Source organism: Diabrotica virgifera, chromosome 4 (assembly GCF_917563875.1).
Source record: "Diabrotica virgifera virgifera chromosome 4, PGI_DIABVI_V3a".
Classification (NCBI taxonomy): domain Eukaryota; kingdom Metazoa; phylum Arthropoda; class Insecta; order Coleoptera; family Chrysomelidae; genus Diabrotica; species Diabrotica virgifera.
In genome coordinates this window covers 250,355,004-250,373,240 of record NC_065446.1, presented here as the reverse complement: position 1 = coordinate 250,373,240, position 18,237 = coordinate 250,355,004, and the positions used below count along the sequence as shown (strand labels likewise).

Here is an 18,237-nt window from a genome sequence, read left to right as displayed (position 1 = left end):
TTTTTTTCTATCTCCTCTAGTTTTCGGTATACACTGCAAAACATACCAATTTGGGACACCCTGTACATATCGAAACCTCTTAAAAGTTTGTTCGTTTAGGATTTTGTTTTTCTTACGTAGGTTAAAATGGATTATAGTAGGGCAGGGCCATCAGGCATTAAAAAATGCCCCTTCTGGGCATGTCTTCCAGCAAAATGTAGCAGTGAATGGGTTAAAGAGTACATACTAGCACGATAGAAAAAATGTCTCACTCCCAGAATTAAATTTTTTCTAAAATGCATTTTTTTCTAAAAAAACTTAAAACATTTTTTTTGGAGACGGTTGCAGGTCTATGTTTTTATTTATTTTATCAAAAAATATATTTCTGATCTTTTCCATATTTTTCCGTAAGGTTTTTTAGGGATTTTTAGTAATTTTTCCCATTTTATAGACTTATAACTCAAATTAAGGTTTTTTATAGGTTATTATAATCTGAAGTAAAAGAGTCCTTTAGGACTTTAAAAAATTGGACGAAACGCCTTTAAACCCCCAAAAAACCTTGTTTTTGAAGGTTTTAAGTTTTTTTGCGGGGCCAATGATGTTTTCTGAGATCGATACAACCTGAACTGACACGTCTCCAATTGATATTAAAGAAATATATGAAAAATATATAAAAATGATGTTTTCAGGCCTCAAAGAAGTAAATACAACCATCGTTTATGCAAAAAACCGGTTTTCAAGGGTTATTCTAGGGTTTTTACTGGATTTACTCAACTTTTTTAACTTTCTACATTATTAAACTGCACGTTTTCAAAAAATTTATAAAATAACATGAGACTATGTATTTCCCATATTAAGAGAAGCTAGAGATTCCTCAAAACATGCGAAATACCCGGGTTTTAAGGGGATAGGCGCAAAATTTTGGCTTCAATGTTATTTAAATGCATTATTTTTTTTCCTGAGAAAACTAATAAGTATTTTTGAAAAATTTAAACACATAATGAAAGATTACGATATTACCGAGGGCCAAAAGTTCCTGAAAAATTCTATAATGTTTATTTTAATAAGTTACAGGCGTCAAAAAAAAAAGGGAAAATTTAGTGTGATTCTTAATTTCAAATATCTCATTCAAAAGAACCTTTTTATTTATTCTAAGAGACTTTCGGCCCTCGGTAATAATGTAGTCATTCACCATACGTTTAAATTTTTCAAAATTATGTATTAGTTTTTTCAGGATTCGAAAAAAATGGACACCATGTCCTTGGTGATATTTTCAAAATCGAACATTCGCTATCTTTGTCATACAACGCACTGAGTCTAATATAATATGGTGACAAGACAGTGACAATTTTAAATACAGTCCGTCTAATGTACTTACCGTTGCACGTCATTATCTACGCCAGGGATCTAAGTTGACATAGTTGCCAAAGTATAAAAAAATCCTGAATCCATTTTAAATCAAATAGATCACATAATTATTGTAAACGTGGATTATACAACAAAACAAATTAATATTCAATGTAAATAAATAAAATCTTAAGAAATAGAGAACAAGAATTAAGTTATAATCTTACGTTAAAGTAAATATAATAAAATAGATACTTATAATAAAGAACATACAAATGTGAAATGTCATCACCGCAACTGTCAAATAAATGTTACCAATTTATTCTAAAATGTCACCTTCGTTAGATTACAGTTACAGTGTGTTCCGAACAAATGTGCTTCATAAAAACGCTTTATAATCCATTTATACAAATTAAATGAAACATATTATTGTGTATTTCTTTAGGTTAACATTAATAGAAATCTTCAAATATTATTTTTACGCGTATATAATAAAATATGTCTAGTGGCTGTAATTCCAGTGTACTCGGCAAAATGATTCTAAAAAAGAACACACCTACCGCCTAAATATTTCGTGTTGGTATCATATGACGTCACAGGCTATGACGCGGATGACGTGCAACGGTAAGTAAATTAGACTTATATTTGACATGGCATCGGGAATATTTTGAGTTGTTTATTAAATAATATTGATAGTATATTTCCTAAATAATTGATTTAAGACGTGAAATTAATAAAAAGTTTATTATTATAATTTATCGTTTACTATTTATGGAAGATCCAAGCAGAGAATACACCAGGATATAGTCAGTGACCAAGTATTTTGTTGTTGAAGATGTTCAAAATTGTAAGCGTTCCATAGTAACAATATATTATTTAAAAAACCACTTTATCACTTTTCCTCTTTTCTAGATTGAGTATTAGCTTTTGTTGTACAGTATATAAATTATTATAATCACTGAATACATAGTTAACTGAATTAATAAATAAGCGATTATACAAGTAACAGTTATCCAAGAACATTCAAAAGCCATATCTAAGTTAATGGTGACAATGTCATTGTCAAGTAGTGTTTACATATCCATACCAATGAGAATTTTACTACACGTAATTTGCCGTGTAAAGACAGAAAAAGTAGGGATATCCGTAAAATATTTGCACCTACACTCTTAACTGATTAAGCCGTAAGTTAAAAAGAAGAACTTACCTAACACTGAACAATTGATCTTCGACTTTCAGATTATTACAGTACTGGTGGATCCACGGATATACCTCATACTCATCCTCCTTCTTACACAAATTGAGTACAAAAAAGGAAACTATAATCATGTAAAGGTTAAATTCGTTGCCTTGACAGAAGAATCCTTTGGACGCTATTTCGAACGCGAGTCTACCGAGGCCCGCTCCAGGTACCAAGACGCGTATATTGCTTCTGTCAAATTTATCTTCGGGATAATTCGTAAAGATTTCTTCAAAAATAGGTTGGTAGCACTGCTTGCGTTCGAGAGCTCCCAACGAGCTCCAGTCACGCATTAACTGTTTAAAAACTGATTGTACCTAAAAAACAACAAAAATATCAATTCAACAAATAAGACATAAACGGTACAAAAGGCCGTTATTAAATATATTTCTTAAGTTAGTAGGATACAATTATTATATTCTAAATTAAAAAAATTATAATAGCGGGTGTCCACTTATATTTTCCCCATTTTAACTGTCTATAACTTCTAAACGACTCAAGATAGAAATATGCGGTTTTCGCTGAAATTTTTTATTTTAGTAAAAGTTTTATTTGAATGGATTGAATTTTTTATATCGCTTTTAAATAAATAATGGCGGATTTTTGAAAAAAAAACGTTGTTGACTTTTTTTATTTTTTTATTTACCTATCCAGCGATATAAAGTTTTTTAAAATCGGTTGTCAAATGACTGAGCAATTAATTTTTAAAATGAGAGATGCAATGTGGAAATCACATAACATAATATCAATTTGCTTATATTAGTTATGTTACTTAGTTAGGTGACATACACGTTGCACCTCTCATTTTAAAAATTAATTACTCAGTCATTTAACAACCGATTTTAAAAAACTTTATATCGTTGGATAGGTGAATGACCGTTCTTTCAATTTTCAAAAAAATATATTGAGTGTTCCATTAAAAAAAGTCAACAAAGTTTTTTTCAAAAATCGGGCATTTTTTTTTCGTAATTGAAAGCGATATAAAAAAACTCAATCCATTCAGACAAAACTTTTACTAAACTAAAACATTTCAGCGAAAACCGTATATTTCTATCTTGAGTCGTTTAGAAGTTATAGGCAGTTAAAATGGGGGAAAATATAAGTGGACACCCGGTATATGATTCTAATATTAACAATTAAATACAGTCGGAAAAATGGAAGAATACCCATGAACGATCACATCAATCACTTATTTTGTATTTGCTGCCTTTTTCTATAAATAACAAACGTTTGTTATAGAAAAAGATAGCAAATACAAAATAAGTGATTGATGTGATCGTTCATGGGTATTCTTTAATTTTTCCGACTGTATATATTTAAAATTAAAAACAAATATAAGTAAATAAATATTAAATAAATATTACAAACAATACATCTACACTACTCCAAGAAATTAAGACACCGCCTTAAAAATGGGTCATTTTTGATGTCTCGAATTTCCTAAACGTGTTGTCTGAGTTGAGTGATTTTTTTAATATGTTATAGCCTTATTCTTTAACAATATCGGTGTAATAATATTGTTGCTAGACAGGTAAATTGTCATTGTATACCGAGTGTACCAATCAAACTGTGTTTTTTTCTCAAAGTTCACCACACCCTGTGGAATATTCTTGCATCTATAAAATACTGAAATTAAAACCCAACTATAGCCTCAAATTTTCTTCAAATTCTGTTTTTTGATTCATTCGCGTATGTTGGATAATAAAAAGTTAGGTACCTACTTTAACAACTAGCCATGTTCTTCATCAATACAGGGTGTTTCTAAATAATTGCGGCAAACTTTAAGGGGAAATTGTGTATGAAAAAATAATGACAGTTTGCTTTATAAACATATGTCCGCAAATGTTTTCTACATCGTACAGATTCTTGAGAAATCAATGTTTTCCGTTTTTTCTGCCACGAGAACGGTTTTAGGGGTAAGAGTGACAAACTGTTTTGCATCTTTTTTGGGGTCCATTTTCGTCTCTTATGACTGTTCTGTTCAATTTGTTTTCATATTTCTTAATGATATCCATACTTCAGTTGTTCTCAAACCTCCTATATTGTTCTCTATTGCAGTGTGTTAATTACCCACATTTATTTTTTTTTACTTCTCTGATCTTCTGCTTTATACCTATTTATACCTCTTTATAATCATTTCATGTTGTTTCTGTTTTTAACCTTGGCCATTGTTTCAAGAAAGTAGTTCTTTTCTTAAAAGAATAATCAATCTTTTATTTTAAAATAGTGCCTATAACTTAAGAGAGGGGAATGTTTTGAAATTTTTAATTTTTTTATTAGGGAGTTTTTGTGCACACAAATACGTAAACGTAACGCATCTTTTTGACATATACGCTTGCGCATTAATGGTTGAACTCCCGTATCGCGATACGTATTACCTAAGGTTACGGGCTGGTACGTTAGGTTCATACGCATCCCTATCGAGCCGAATGCACACGAGGATCTTGCCCGATTACCGATTACCTACCAAATGAACATTTCATCAGCGTACTACTCGTTTCTAAACATTTTAAGGTTATATTGGTTATTGGTTTAGTCTATTTGAGTAAAATTATTCTGTGTTTGTAATTGGAAATTGGAACTTCATAATAGATTAAAAATTTTATTGTTTTTAAGTTGTCTATTAATAAAGCAAAACAAACAAATCTTGTATTAATTTAAGAAATACAGTGATCACCACAATTAATAACTAGATAAACAAATGACCTAGTTTCAGTAAAATTTTCAAATAAATATTACCACACTATTTACATTATAGCTACTGGAATTCTGATGTAGGTATACAATAATTTACAACTAAAAAGTAGGTATAAACAAAAATAAAAAACTTTTAACCTAAGGAAAAATAATATTTTTATATTTAAATAGAAGCAATTAAAACCATACAATTTCATCATTCATTTATCTTTTTTTACATTTGTATATTAATTGTATATTGTGTGAACATTGTTTTATTTTTTTTAATGTCAACGGAATTTAAAAATGACTTTACGATTTGCTTTACGTTACGTTAAGGCAGTTACAAAAACTACCTATTTTAACATTCATCCTCTACGACACGTTAGTTGCTTTACGTATACGGAGATGCGTACGTTACGTAGCAACAAAAACTCCCTATTATTTTAAATGAAAGTGCAAAACTTCAAAAATACTCTCCGAAAATTAAAAATTGATCGGAGTAAAATTACCAGAGATACAGCATGTTAAATATCCCTACCTAAGACTCGCTTTGCAGCAGCTATGCGCCAGCACGCTTGAGCGTAGTGAGAAACGTTTAACTGTTCCCCTTCTCTTTTGTAAATTACTCTGCGATTCAAAAACATATTCCGGTGTGCATCACTTTACGATCTGACGAACAAAAAAGAAGACAAAGACGAAGTTGTCAAAACTTTAAACGCGTTTTTCTCAAAACTTCTTTTTCATATGCGGTGGACATTGTAACTCAGAAATTATTCGACCTATCCACCTCAAATTTTGCATATATTTTCTTTAGAAATTTCGTGAGGTAACTCAGGTAACACTGTCGAGATATATTTGTTTTTATGCTTATTCTTTGACAATGACGTTCGAAGTGGAAGTCGAAACGTTAATAAAATTATTTCTTCAAGTTAAATTGTGGCTTATTTCCCAATTAGATTAGTTAATAATAAATATGTTGATTGACACCCTTTTGTTACAAGGAATTTTCTCTTTTTAACTTCCGAGTGATACCAAGAACTCAAAAATTATTAAAAATAAAAAAAAACTCGACATCATCACCTCGAGAAACTCATAATATAATAAAATATTTTTGAATTTTTGAAGTTATACTTCTTTAGGCGCGATTGAGAGGAAAATTTCATAATATTGCGCGCATGCGCACACAGACAGTATGGCGTTTAGTTGCTAAATCTTTCTAGTTATGTATAAATATATCAGTGCAAGAAAAGGTGTGAAAAAAATAAATTAGTGTTTTTAGTAAATATATTTATTATAATTTTTGTGTCTTTGGATTTGTCTTCCTCAGGAGTAAGATGAGTATTATTAAAACATTTTATTGTATATTTATTATACATCACCTTGTCTGTTTGTTACCGTGAATTGTCATTAGGTACGTTCGAACCGATACACAGTCCTCGTAACGTATTTGGTATAGCATTCGGCCAGAGATCGAGAGGTCTTGAGTTCGAATCCAGTGCAATCCTGTACCTTTTTTTATTTTTTTAAAAGTGGTAAGCACAAAATTAGTTTGGTGTTTAAAAAAATTAAAACAAACTGTTTAAAGTATATTTATTTTTAAGGAATCATATAATAGAAGTATAACTTCTTGTGTGTGTACTTTGTACTCTTGTATTCTTTTTTTGTTTCACACGATCCAGTAATGAGCTATGTCTACCGCAAAATCCATTTTTTTTTTGAGGTATCTGTAAAAATTTGCCACCGTTGGTTTATTTTTCAATATTTCTCGTTGAAAATTTTTTTGAATATGCTTTGAATTGTACTTAGTTTCAAAATAAGATCATTAAAATTTGCTTGAAATGTTGATTTCAAACCATACTACTTCCGTTAAAGGCTGCAATTAGTTTATAAATGTTGTTATAATTTGTAGTTTATCTTAAGATTAGTAAAATATATTGTACTAATTTCTTAATCAGTTTTGTTAAGAATTCTGGGTTTTCCAGTGTCTCTGTGGGAGCAAAAAGGTGACATCTGCTAAATGAGACGCAGATAAAACTTTGGGGTCGTTCACTTAATATTTTTTGCATATAAATATCTCAATATTTATTTATCCATTCCGGTGGATTGATAAATTGTTCTGTTATCGCAGGCGCCATGATAAGAAATAGTGTTCTTCGACAAAAACAAAATCATTAATTTAAACAAAAATATTGGGAGAAGAGGTGAATATTGGCAATGACCTCTTTATTGATTTTTTATGTTTGTTTTCCGTTATGTTTGTTTCCGTTTTTATGTTTGTTTTCCGTGTTATACCACTCAAAATAAGCATATCAATTCAGAACTCGGTAGGAAAAATATGAACATTTGTAATAAAAGACTAAAATGTGGCGTATAGGCGGGAGGGGAAAATGGGGAAATTCCCTCACCCCTAATAAGGTCATCTATCCATAATTCGAAAATATGTCTCGAATAAAAGTTACTTATTTTTAAGTAAGGAATCCAAATCTGCAATAAGAAATGGTATATTTCCGATTTTAAAGTATCTACCACCCCACCTCTGTGGTGTCATTCGATAGATTTTTGAAAAATATTGAACACCTATTTTTCAATTTTTTGTTGAGCTATGAAAATAAAATTTCGTGAGTTTTACGAGGTAGTTATTGCGCATTTTTTGACATACAGTTAAGAATTTTGTATTCATCATTAGCGCGCATACGGGTAAAAGTCTGAATTTTTTTAAAGAAAAAAAAAACAGTACGCCACTGAGATATTTCAAATTAAAAATTATTTTTGAATTCCACGTTTAATTTTTCATAAAAAAACCTTTCTTGCCTTTTTTCACATGGTGCACCGTTTTTATGCAGAGAAAAACATCTTGACGGGTTTTTTTCATTTTTTAATACATTATTAAGAAATATCCAATATAATAATACTAAACTGGAACAATAACAGAAAATATTAAGTACTAATAAGTTTTTAACTAGGTGCAGAGCTACAACACATGTTAAAAATGACCTCCTTTAGAGGTTACAGAAGAATTTTATATTCATAATTGACGCGCGTACGGGTAATGGTCTGAATTTTTTTTAAGAAAAAAAATAGTACGCCACTGAGATCTGTCAAATTAAAAATCATTTTTGAATTGCTGGTTCAATTTACGACAAAAAATCTTTCTTGACTTTTTTTCATATGCGGCGCCGTTTTTATGCAAAGAAATAAAACATCTTAACGTTTACAAAGTATTTGAACTAAGTTTCTATGCATATGGAAACTACCTCAAATACTTTGTAAGCGTTAAGATGTTTATTTTTTTGTACAAAAACGGCGCATCGTATGAAAAACGGCAAGAAAGATTTTTTGTCGTAAACTGAACAAGGAATTCAGAAATGATTTTTAGTTTGACATATCTCAGTGGCGTCCTATTTTTTCTTAAAACAATTCAGACCATTACCCGTACGCGCGCCAATTTTTTGTTACCTGTAGAGGAGATCATTTTAAACATTTCTTGCAGCTTTGCACCTAGTTAAAAACTTATTAATATTTTCTGTAAATTGTTCCAGTTTAGTATTATTATATTGGATATTTCTTGATAATGCATATATTCTGCCTTATTCTGCATAAAAACGTTGCACCATGTGAAAAAAGGCAAGAAAGGTTTTTTATCAAAAATTAAACGTGGAATCTAAAAATAATTTTTAGTTTGAAATATCTCAGTGGCGTACTATTTTTTTCTTTAAAAAAATTCAGACTATTACCAGTATGCGCGCCAATGATGAATACAAAATTCTTAGTTGTATGTCAAAAAATGCGCAATAACTACCTCCTAAAACTTACCAAATTTCATTTTCATAGCTCAACTGGTCTTAGAACAATAAATAAATTAGCAGTTTGAAATAAAAATTTTAACACCCTGTATCTCGGAAACGAAGCATTTGCGGACATATGTTTATAGAGCAAACCGGCATTATTTCTTCATGTAGAATTAGCCCTTAAAGTTTTTCATACTTATTTACTAGCACCCTGTATACAAAGACATACACATATGTGCAAAGCGAAATGCACGTCAAAAAAGAAAAAAATTACAGAAATCCTGTTACATGTTGAATTCATAAAATATATTACTTTATATGGTTCTATCTGCAATAGTAATCTATGTACAGTATTTTTATACTGAGTTAGATTTGTCATCATTCTAATGTCATGGGGCAATTTATTGAAGAATCTCATGCAAGAATATTTGGCACCCTTTTCTGTTACATGTTGAATTCATAAAATCTATTACTTTATATGGTTCTATCTGCAATAGTAATCTATGTACAGTATTTTTATACTGAGTTAGATTTGTCATCATTCTAATGTCATGGGGCAATTTATTGAAGAATCTCATGCAAGAATATTTGGCACCCTTTTCTGTCACAGTCAATCTGTGAATGGGGTAGATATACTTAATCTCCTTATTGTTATAACAGTGTATAGGTAGATTCATTTCAAATAGATGTTTATTTCTGAAGAGGAATAGTAACATATTAGGTCTGGATCCCGCGTATGAAAAAAAAGTTGATTAATAACAAGCTGACAATTTGTTAATAGCTTTAGGGCCGGTTGTTCGAACGCTAATCAAGAAGTTGATTATAATCAATCAGTTTACTGTAATCAATTTTCTTGATCGGAATCAAATCGAGACATCACAAATATATGTAAAACACTAATCATTCATTGATTGTAGATAAAGAAGAACAGTTACAGACTTGGGCAATTTACATAAAAGATTTGTTTACGGATTATCGTCATATTTCTACGAACTCTCTTGATCTGAATGGACCAAAAATATTGAAAAGTGAGGTGATAAAAGCTATAGATCAAACGAAAGATGGGAAAGCAACAGGATGCGATGAAATACCAGTCGAATTTTTAAAAGTTTTTAACGAGAACAACATGAATGTAGTATTGAAACTGTTCAATAAGATATACGATACTGGTCAAATTCCATCGGACTGGCTGAAATCTACATTTGTGCCCCTTCCCAAGAAATCCAATTCTAAGACGTGTAGCGAATATCGCCTTATAAGTTTAATGAGTCATACCCTTAAAGTATTCTTGCGTATTATCCATTCCAGAATACGAGCAAAATTAGAACACAGCATAAGTAAAACACAGTTCGGTTTTAGATGCGGTTTTGGAACTCGAGAGCCCCTATTTGCAATACAAGTCTTGATTCAAAAATGCCTGGATCAACAGAAAGATGTTTACGCCTGTTTTATCGACTATGAGAAAGCATTTGATACTATCAAACATGACAAACTCATAGAACTATTACATCTTTCAGGACTTGACACTAAGGACATCCAGATTATAAAAAATCTATATTGGAATCAAACAGCCCACATAAAGAATGGACATTTATGGTGAGTGAAAACATAACCATTTCTAGAGGGGTTAGACAGGGCTGTATTCTTTCGCCACTGCTTTTCAACGTGTACACGGAACAAATATTTCTAGAGGCACTAGAAGAGTACAATGAGGGCATCAAGATTAATGGCGTACCAATAAGTAATTTTCGATATGCAGATGATACTGTTATACTAGCCGATAACATCGAAGATTTACAGATGATGCTAAATAGAGTAAATACAACTGGCAACCAATTTGGACTGAAGATCAATAGAAAGAAAACTAAATTTATGGTGATCAGTAAAAAGAACATTCAACATATCGACCTGAATATTGAAGCCGAACGTATTGAAAGAGTACACCGATTTAAATATCTGGGATATACAGTAAATGATAAGTGGGACCCAGACGTAGAGATTAGGATCCGAATTGAAATAGCAAGATCCAAATTCATAAAAATGAGAAAGCTCTTAAGCAACCGCAACCTAAGCGTTAACCTCCGATGGCGCGCCACAAAATGCTATGTACTCTCTACGCTACTTTACGGAGTAGAAGGGTGGACGTTAACAGCAGCAACTATAAAGAAGTTAGCGGCTCTAGAAATGTGGCTGTATCGACGCATACTGAGAATTCCTTGGACAGACAGAGTGACCAACACAGAGGTATTGAGACGAATGGGTAAAGAGTTGGAATTGTTAACAACTGTTAAAAGGAGGAAAGCGTCATACCTGGGCCATGTGTTCCGTAATGATAAGTACAGTCTACTACAGCTTATCGTCGAAGGCAAGATTGAAGGTAGAAGAGGTTTGGGCAGGAAGAAGAAATCCTGGCTGAGAAACTTGAGAGAATGGTTTCAAATACCAGAAGCTGCGAACATAATACATGCGGCACAAAACAGAGAAACCTATCGTTTGATGGTCGCCAACCTTCGGTAGAAGACGGCACATAAAGAAGAAGAAGATTGTAGGTAAAGCAGTAATTAAAATATAGCTGCAGCTCTTAAATTATTAAAAATTGCTATTATTATTATTAATTTGTAAGTAAAGACAAGAAATTAACATCAGAAAGAGTTTAATTATGGTTTATTTTAAATTAAAACCAAAATAATAAAATAAATCAATCAACATAACCTCAAAATGTGACATCTGTCAGAAGTACGCTTAATTAAATATAATTGTAATTAAATATTTGATAATGATCAGTGGATTCCATTTTTGATTAGCGTTCGAACAACCGGCCCTAAGGGTGTCTAGTCGGATAAACTTTGATATATGGGAACACTGGAACAGGGGCAGTTTTAATTGTGGAACAGGTTAAAAATTTGGAACGGTCAGACCACGAAACTCTCCGAACAGAGATTAAACTCAGACTCATGCCAAAATCAGACTGCTATTTATCACCTGTCATAATTCCTGTCATTTGACATTCTACACGTTCCACTCATTAAAACGACCATTTGGTGATAAATAGCAGTCTGATTTTTGCATGAGAGTTTAATCTCTGTTCAGAGAGTTTAAGTCTGTTCTGTCGGACAAAATACATGTGCCGTTTTCGTGGTCTGACCGTTCCAAATTTTTAACCTGTTCCACAATTAAAACTTCCCCTGTTCCAATGTTCCCATATATCAAAGTTTGTCCGACTAGACACCCTTAAGCGATTAACAAATTTGCAGCTTGCTATTAATCAACTTTTTTTTTCATACGCGGGATAAAGACCTATATACTTAATCTCCTTATTGTTATAACAGTGTATACTTAGATTCATTCCAAATAGATGTTTATTTTTCAAGAGGAATAGTAAGCATTCCTCAATTTATATTGCAGGTACCGTTAACATATTGTTAGTTTTGAAGATTCCTCTAAAAGATGCTCCAAATCTCATTTTTTAAATAATTCTGAGCACTCGATTCTGACATAAAGATATTTTATCAAGTTCATTGCTTCCACCATAAAAAATTGCCCCATAACGCACCAAAGATTCAAAGTTTGAAAAATAAACCAATAACATAATATACTTACTTTGTCCAAACCTTCTGATAGAGTTCCTACCGCTTGTTCTGAATGAGATGTTGTTTCATTTGCATAAACGTTTTCAAATATACAGTGAGCTTGTCTTAGTACTAATGGGATAAATTCAGAATTTTTCTCTATACCTTTTTTTATTTCTCCTAAGTCTTTTTTGTACTTTTCCAGCCATTCTTTGTGGTGATAAGGTAGTTCCTCAAGGCATTCTTCTTTGTGTTGTATTCTTAGAAGTGATTGTTCTCTGAAAATAATAACATAATATTCATATAGTATGTACATAACTAGTTTAGTCTAGGGCTCAGGACTGTTTCATGAGGGATTAAAGTCTACACAGTTTTAGAGTGTATGCTTATGTATTTTGACCTAAGTATAGGAAACAAAGGTTGAATCTCGCAAAATGGACACAAGTCCGGTTTTATTTTTTTACTGGTATATCAAGGGGTGCTTATTATGAGACTAACTTTTTCCTAAAAAATTTCCTCCCGGAACCCCCCTTTTCATCAAACGTAGCCCTTCCTGTACGTTTTGCAAAAAATTTACTTAATAGTAAACTGAAGAGGACTTATTTCCTACTATTTATTTCCCGACAGAATATGTTACCCACCGTTTAGCGGGGGTGGCGCCCCAAAGCTGACAATTTTTAAAAAAGATGTTTTAAAAAAATTATTTTTCCTTAACTGCAATGAAAATTAAGAAGAAACCCTGGGAAAATTAATCACAAATAAACGGCTGATTTTTTGGTATAGGTTTTATTTAAGGGCAATTGCCATTTTTTAATTACAGGGTGTTACATTTTCAAAAACCCCTTTTTATACCATCTGAACCGCCTATGCTAGAGCAAAAAAACTTTCAGCGATTATCCATGTACTGGTGTTATTTTTTTCCGGAACCACCCCAAAAAAAGGAGAATTAATAAAGAAAGTGATTTTCTTGTAATCCTTCACACACCATGCCCTTTATTAAAATGCTTCATATATCATTTTGTGCACGTTTTTATTACCCATGCATGGACATCAAAAGCGATTTCTTAATGCAACCCCTGTAGCCAAAAAAATAAATAAAAGGGGGGTTAAAAAAATTTTTTTTTGCTTTTTGACCCATATGGACATACGCTCCATCAATAGGGTTTTTCGTAAATATACATGATTATTGCAACATCCCTGCGGAAACTACCCCTATCCTTGAAAATAAACTGCAGAAACTACCCCTATCCCTTTTAGAGCATGTTTTAACGATTTTCTCATTACCTATGCATTTTTTTAAAACAAAACTTATACATTAAAGACCACTCTTTTCTCTACAAATAAGGTCCTATGCATTTTTTTTGTATAAGCAACCGTTACGGCACAGTGGCGCTGTAAACCTCAGAAATGCTTTGGCGGGCTCCACTTTTTGTTTTTTTTTTCGTCACCAATTCATTTTATGGATAATTTACTTATGGAAAATAAAAGAACACAGTCTGCTACACATTATGACCTATGCATGTTTTATTTTCTTTGCACCCTAAAGCCACAGTGGTGGCCCAAAATCAATTTTTGATTATTTTCTTTATTAATTCTCCTTTTTTTGGGGTGGTTCCGAGGAAAATATGGGGATGCATTATACAAATTTGTAAATAACACTAGTACATGGATAATCGCTGAAAGTTTTTTTACTCTAGCATAGGCGGTTCAGATGGTATAAAAAGGGGGTTTTTAAAATGTAACACCCTGTAATTAAAAAATGGGCAATTGCCCTTAAATAAAACCTATACCAAAAAATCAGCCACATATTTGTGATTAATTTTCCCAGGGTTTCTTCTTAATTTTCATTACAGTTAGGAAAAATATTTTTTAAAAAATTGTCAACTTTGGGGCGCCACTCCCGCTAACGGTGGGTGATAGACATATGCTATCAGGAAATAAATAGTAGGAAATATAGTCCTCTTCATTTTACTATTAAGTAAATTTTTGAAGATATTCTTCTTTAGCGGCGAATCGATTGAGGGTAAAATTGTACATTTACCGCGCGCCTGCGCACACTGACAGTATGTAGTTCTGACAGTATTGCTAATCTTTCAAGATAGGTATGTATATATCTGTAACCGTGCAAATAAGTCATTAAAAGAATATATTAGTGGTTTTAGGAAATGTATTATTTATTATAATTCTTGTGTTTTTGGATTAATAAAATATTATGTAAGCATAACATTTTTACACTATATGTCGCCGTGTTGTGTAATTATATCCGAAACTTACACACTTATTTCTAGTGCCTCGATGGAGTAGTTAGAAATGCGTTAGCACTGAGATTGGAAGGTTGCGGGTTCAATTCCCAGGCGATTCATATTTTTTTTTATTTTTGGTTGTTTTAATAAAAATTTTTTGAAAGTGGTAGATAAGAAAGTTAGTTTGATTTTTAAATAAAATACAAATAACCTTTTAAGTATATTTACTTCGTTTAAATTACCTATTATATAATAGAAGAATATCTTCTTACGTGCGTACATAGTACACACACATTCTTTTTGCAAAACTTACAGGAAGGGCTACGTTTCGCAAAAACCACAAATTACCCCTTTTAAAGGGATGAAAAGGGGGTTCCGGGGCGAAATTTTTTAAGAAAAAGTTAGTCTCATAAGAAGCACCCCTTGATATACCAGAAAAAAAAAATAAACCGGACTTGTGTCCATTTTGTGAGGTTCAACCTCTGTTTCCTACACTACCTGCTGAATTCGGATTTTAAACTTGCTTTTGTATCGGAAGTGACGGGAGATCCGTCACTAAATTTGATATAAACAAAGAATAACTCAAATATGATGAATCAAATGTAGCATAATTGAGAAATCAATGCAAATTAGCCTAATACAGATACCGACTGTTGAGTGTTGGATTAGATATAGCCCACTGAAGGAAGTGCTAAAATTGGCAACATTTCTTATGAGAATAAGTTGCATTGGATTGCAACTGTAGAATGATAAATGACTGAATGAACCTGTGCGAAACAGGGAGTCAATTCTCGAGAATGATCGTTCCCTGAGCGTACACACTCACGAACGAATGAAATTGAATGCACAGTTCCCGCAATGTTAATTCTCGAGGATATTTTTAACTACTCGCTCCGATGAACGTATTCGCTCATTTTAACAGTTCTATAGATTTGGCATCGTGGTAAATATTATTGGAAAGTTTGTGCTCCATGTGATAAAACTGTTTCGGTGTTTATTTAAAACCTGATTTGTCACATTCATTCACATTACATTACATTATGAAAATGGAAAATGATTTCAGTTTAATAATAATTAGTAAACGTCAGTAAATTTTCAATTTATTTCTTTAATTGTGAAAATAATACATAATAATATAACAGTACTAATTAAATCTTGTTCTACTAATTCAGGGTCAATTCTCAGGACATACCTTGTGGTAATATTATAAATAAATTCTGACCTAATAGGTAAAATGACCTTGATCTTAAAAAAAGATTTCGTGGCACATTTTGGTAGTTGTATTGATTCCAAATAAGTTCATCATGTGTAGCGCCTGGATAACGTGTATTTACATTCATTATCTTATAATTACTACATACATCTAAAAATAACTTATTTACTGTACCAATAAATTTTTGAAAGAATGTAAAATTACCAGGAATCTAACCTAAATCTATCATAAAAATGTCTTTCGCGGCCGTCTTCCACTAAAATTTCAGCTTCACTCACAACACTCATCATATTTTCTAATATCAAATCTTCTACATTCATTCTCCCAAAATCTTATTTACAACAAAAAACAGAGTTGAGGTTAAGAAGAACGCCGTTACTATTATCGAACGTATGATGAAGACAACTCGTTGTCGAACGATCACTTTGAGCGATGATTTCGAACGAATCGTTCAAGATTCATTCTTCCAGAATTGCATTTTTTAGAAACGTTCGCTCATTACGTCACGAACGTATACATTCAGCGAACGATCGTTCTCGAGAATTGACACCCAGGTGCATTATGTACGTGGGAAGTGAGGAAGCAGTGTTGCCATGTGTAAGGTGTATGTCTAATTTCAAACTAGTCTGATGATGATGGCGATGTTTGGCATGGAAACTAGTCCATTTGCCACAGATTTTTGAACAAACTAGTCTGTATAAGCACAAAGCCTATTTTAACACCTTGGCTGCGTTTAGAGATATTTATATTTATTTATTGTTAATAAATGGAGCAAGCCCATTGACAAAAAATATACAATTAAGCAACATTTATAAACATTACAAACAAATATTAACTAAAATACAATATCATAAAATAAATATGTAAATAGAATTACAATTAAATTAACGCTTCAGAGATTGTTTAAAGGCACTTAAGAAGTTAAAAAGGCAAGTTAAAAAAATCTGTCTCATGAGGCAACCGATGAGCATGAACAAGAAGTCTGACCAGACCTATATTCACAGAATAATTAGTTCGACGAAAAGGAATATGAAATAGTGTATTCTCACGAAGGACGTGGGAAGGAATGTGGAAACAAACCAATTGAAGCAGTTCAGGTGAATGTATCATTCCGTTAACCAATTTAAAAATAAAGATGAGATGGAAATTAACTCGTCTAGTAGACAGAGGATCAAGTTCTAAGTATCTCATCATATCAGAATACGAATAAGGTCTGTGTAATTTAAAGGCACAGTGCATAAAGAACCGTCTTTGCACTCTCTCCAACTTTTGAACAGATGGTTGGATAAAGGGAGACCAGATTATAGTGGAATTTTCAAGTTGAGATCGGACCAGAGAACAGTATAAAATTCTCAGCGAAGAAATGTTATGAAAATCCCTTGTATGTCTCTTAATAAACCCTAGCTGCCTAAGAGCCTTATTACAAATAAAATCAATATGCAAATTAAATGATAAGTCTCTCTGAAAAATGACACCAAGATCCTTGACGCTAGTGACCCTCTCAATCAAAAAACCATCCAAATTGTAATCAAAATCTACCATTTCTACTGATCGATGAAACTGGATAACCTGAGGCACTCCTGAGAGTGGAAAATACTCATTAGAAGTGAAACCATTCAGTTTGACACATAAAGACCTGTCCCACAAGTAAGCAAAGAAGTTTACCACTCACACCAAAACATTCCAATTTATGCAATAAAAGGCAATGATCTACCTTATCGAACGCTTTGGATTATAAACTTATAAACTTTGAACGCTTTGGATTTTATTTATAAACTTACATAGAGTATGTTACAAGGCATATATGACGCTACAACAACAACAGTGGCCTAAGCCCAAAAACGAAGTTTTGAGATAAATGTAATCTTCGTATTTCCATTATGTTTATGGAATGGTACTACAAATTATGTAGCACTATCTAGCCAAATATAGAGGTAGGTTGTGTAGGCCCCTGTTAATCCGAAGATCTAATGTTACTTTACTTTGCCACAATGTGTTATGACACAGTTGACACAGCCAACTGTTAGTGTAATACGAAGTCTATTTGTCTCACAAAGCACCCAAGGTGTTAAATACAAATTTGTACTATAATATAATTTCAAAGAAATATTAAAAGAAACAATTTCCAAAGTAAGAAGTATACTAAAATAAATATAAAAACAAAAGAAAATGGATGAGG

The 18,237-nt window shown here is 32.0% G+C and overlaps 1 protein-coding gene across 1 annotated transcript in view; it reads right to left on the bottom strand.

The window, feature by feature from the left end:
* The window catches only part of LOC114326876 (carnosine N-methyltransferase), a 36,737-nt gene that overhangs the window by 16,192 nt on the left and 2,308 nt on the right, over positions 1-18,237 (bottom strand). The window contains exons 2-3 of the mRNA XM_028275329.2: positions 12,634-12,880; positions 2,534-2,883 (exon numbers count right to left, since the gene is read on the bottom strand). Coding sequence (XP_028131130.1) covers positions 2,534-2,883; positions 12,634-12,880 — 597 coding nt within the window. The remainder of the gene's footprint in view (positions 1-2,533; positions 2,884-12,633; positions 12,881-18,237) is intronic.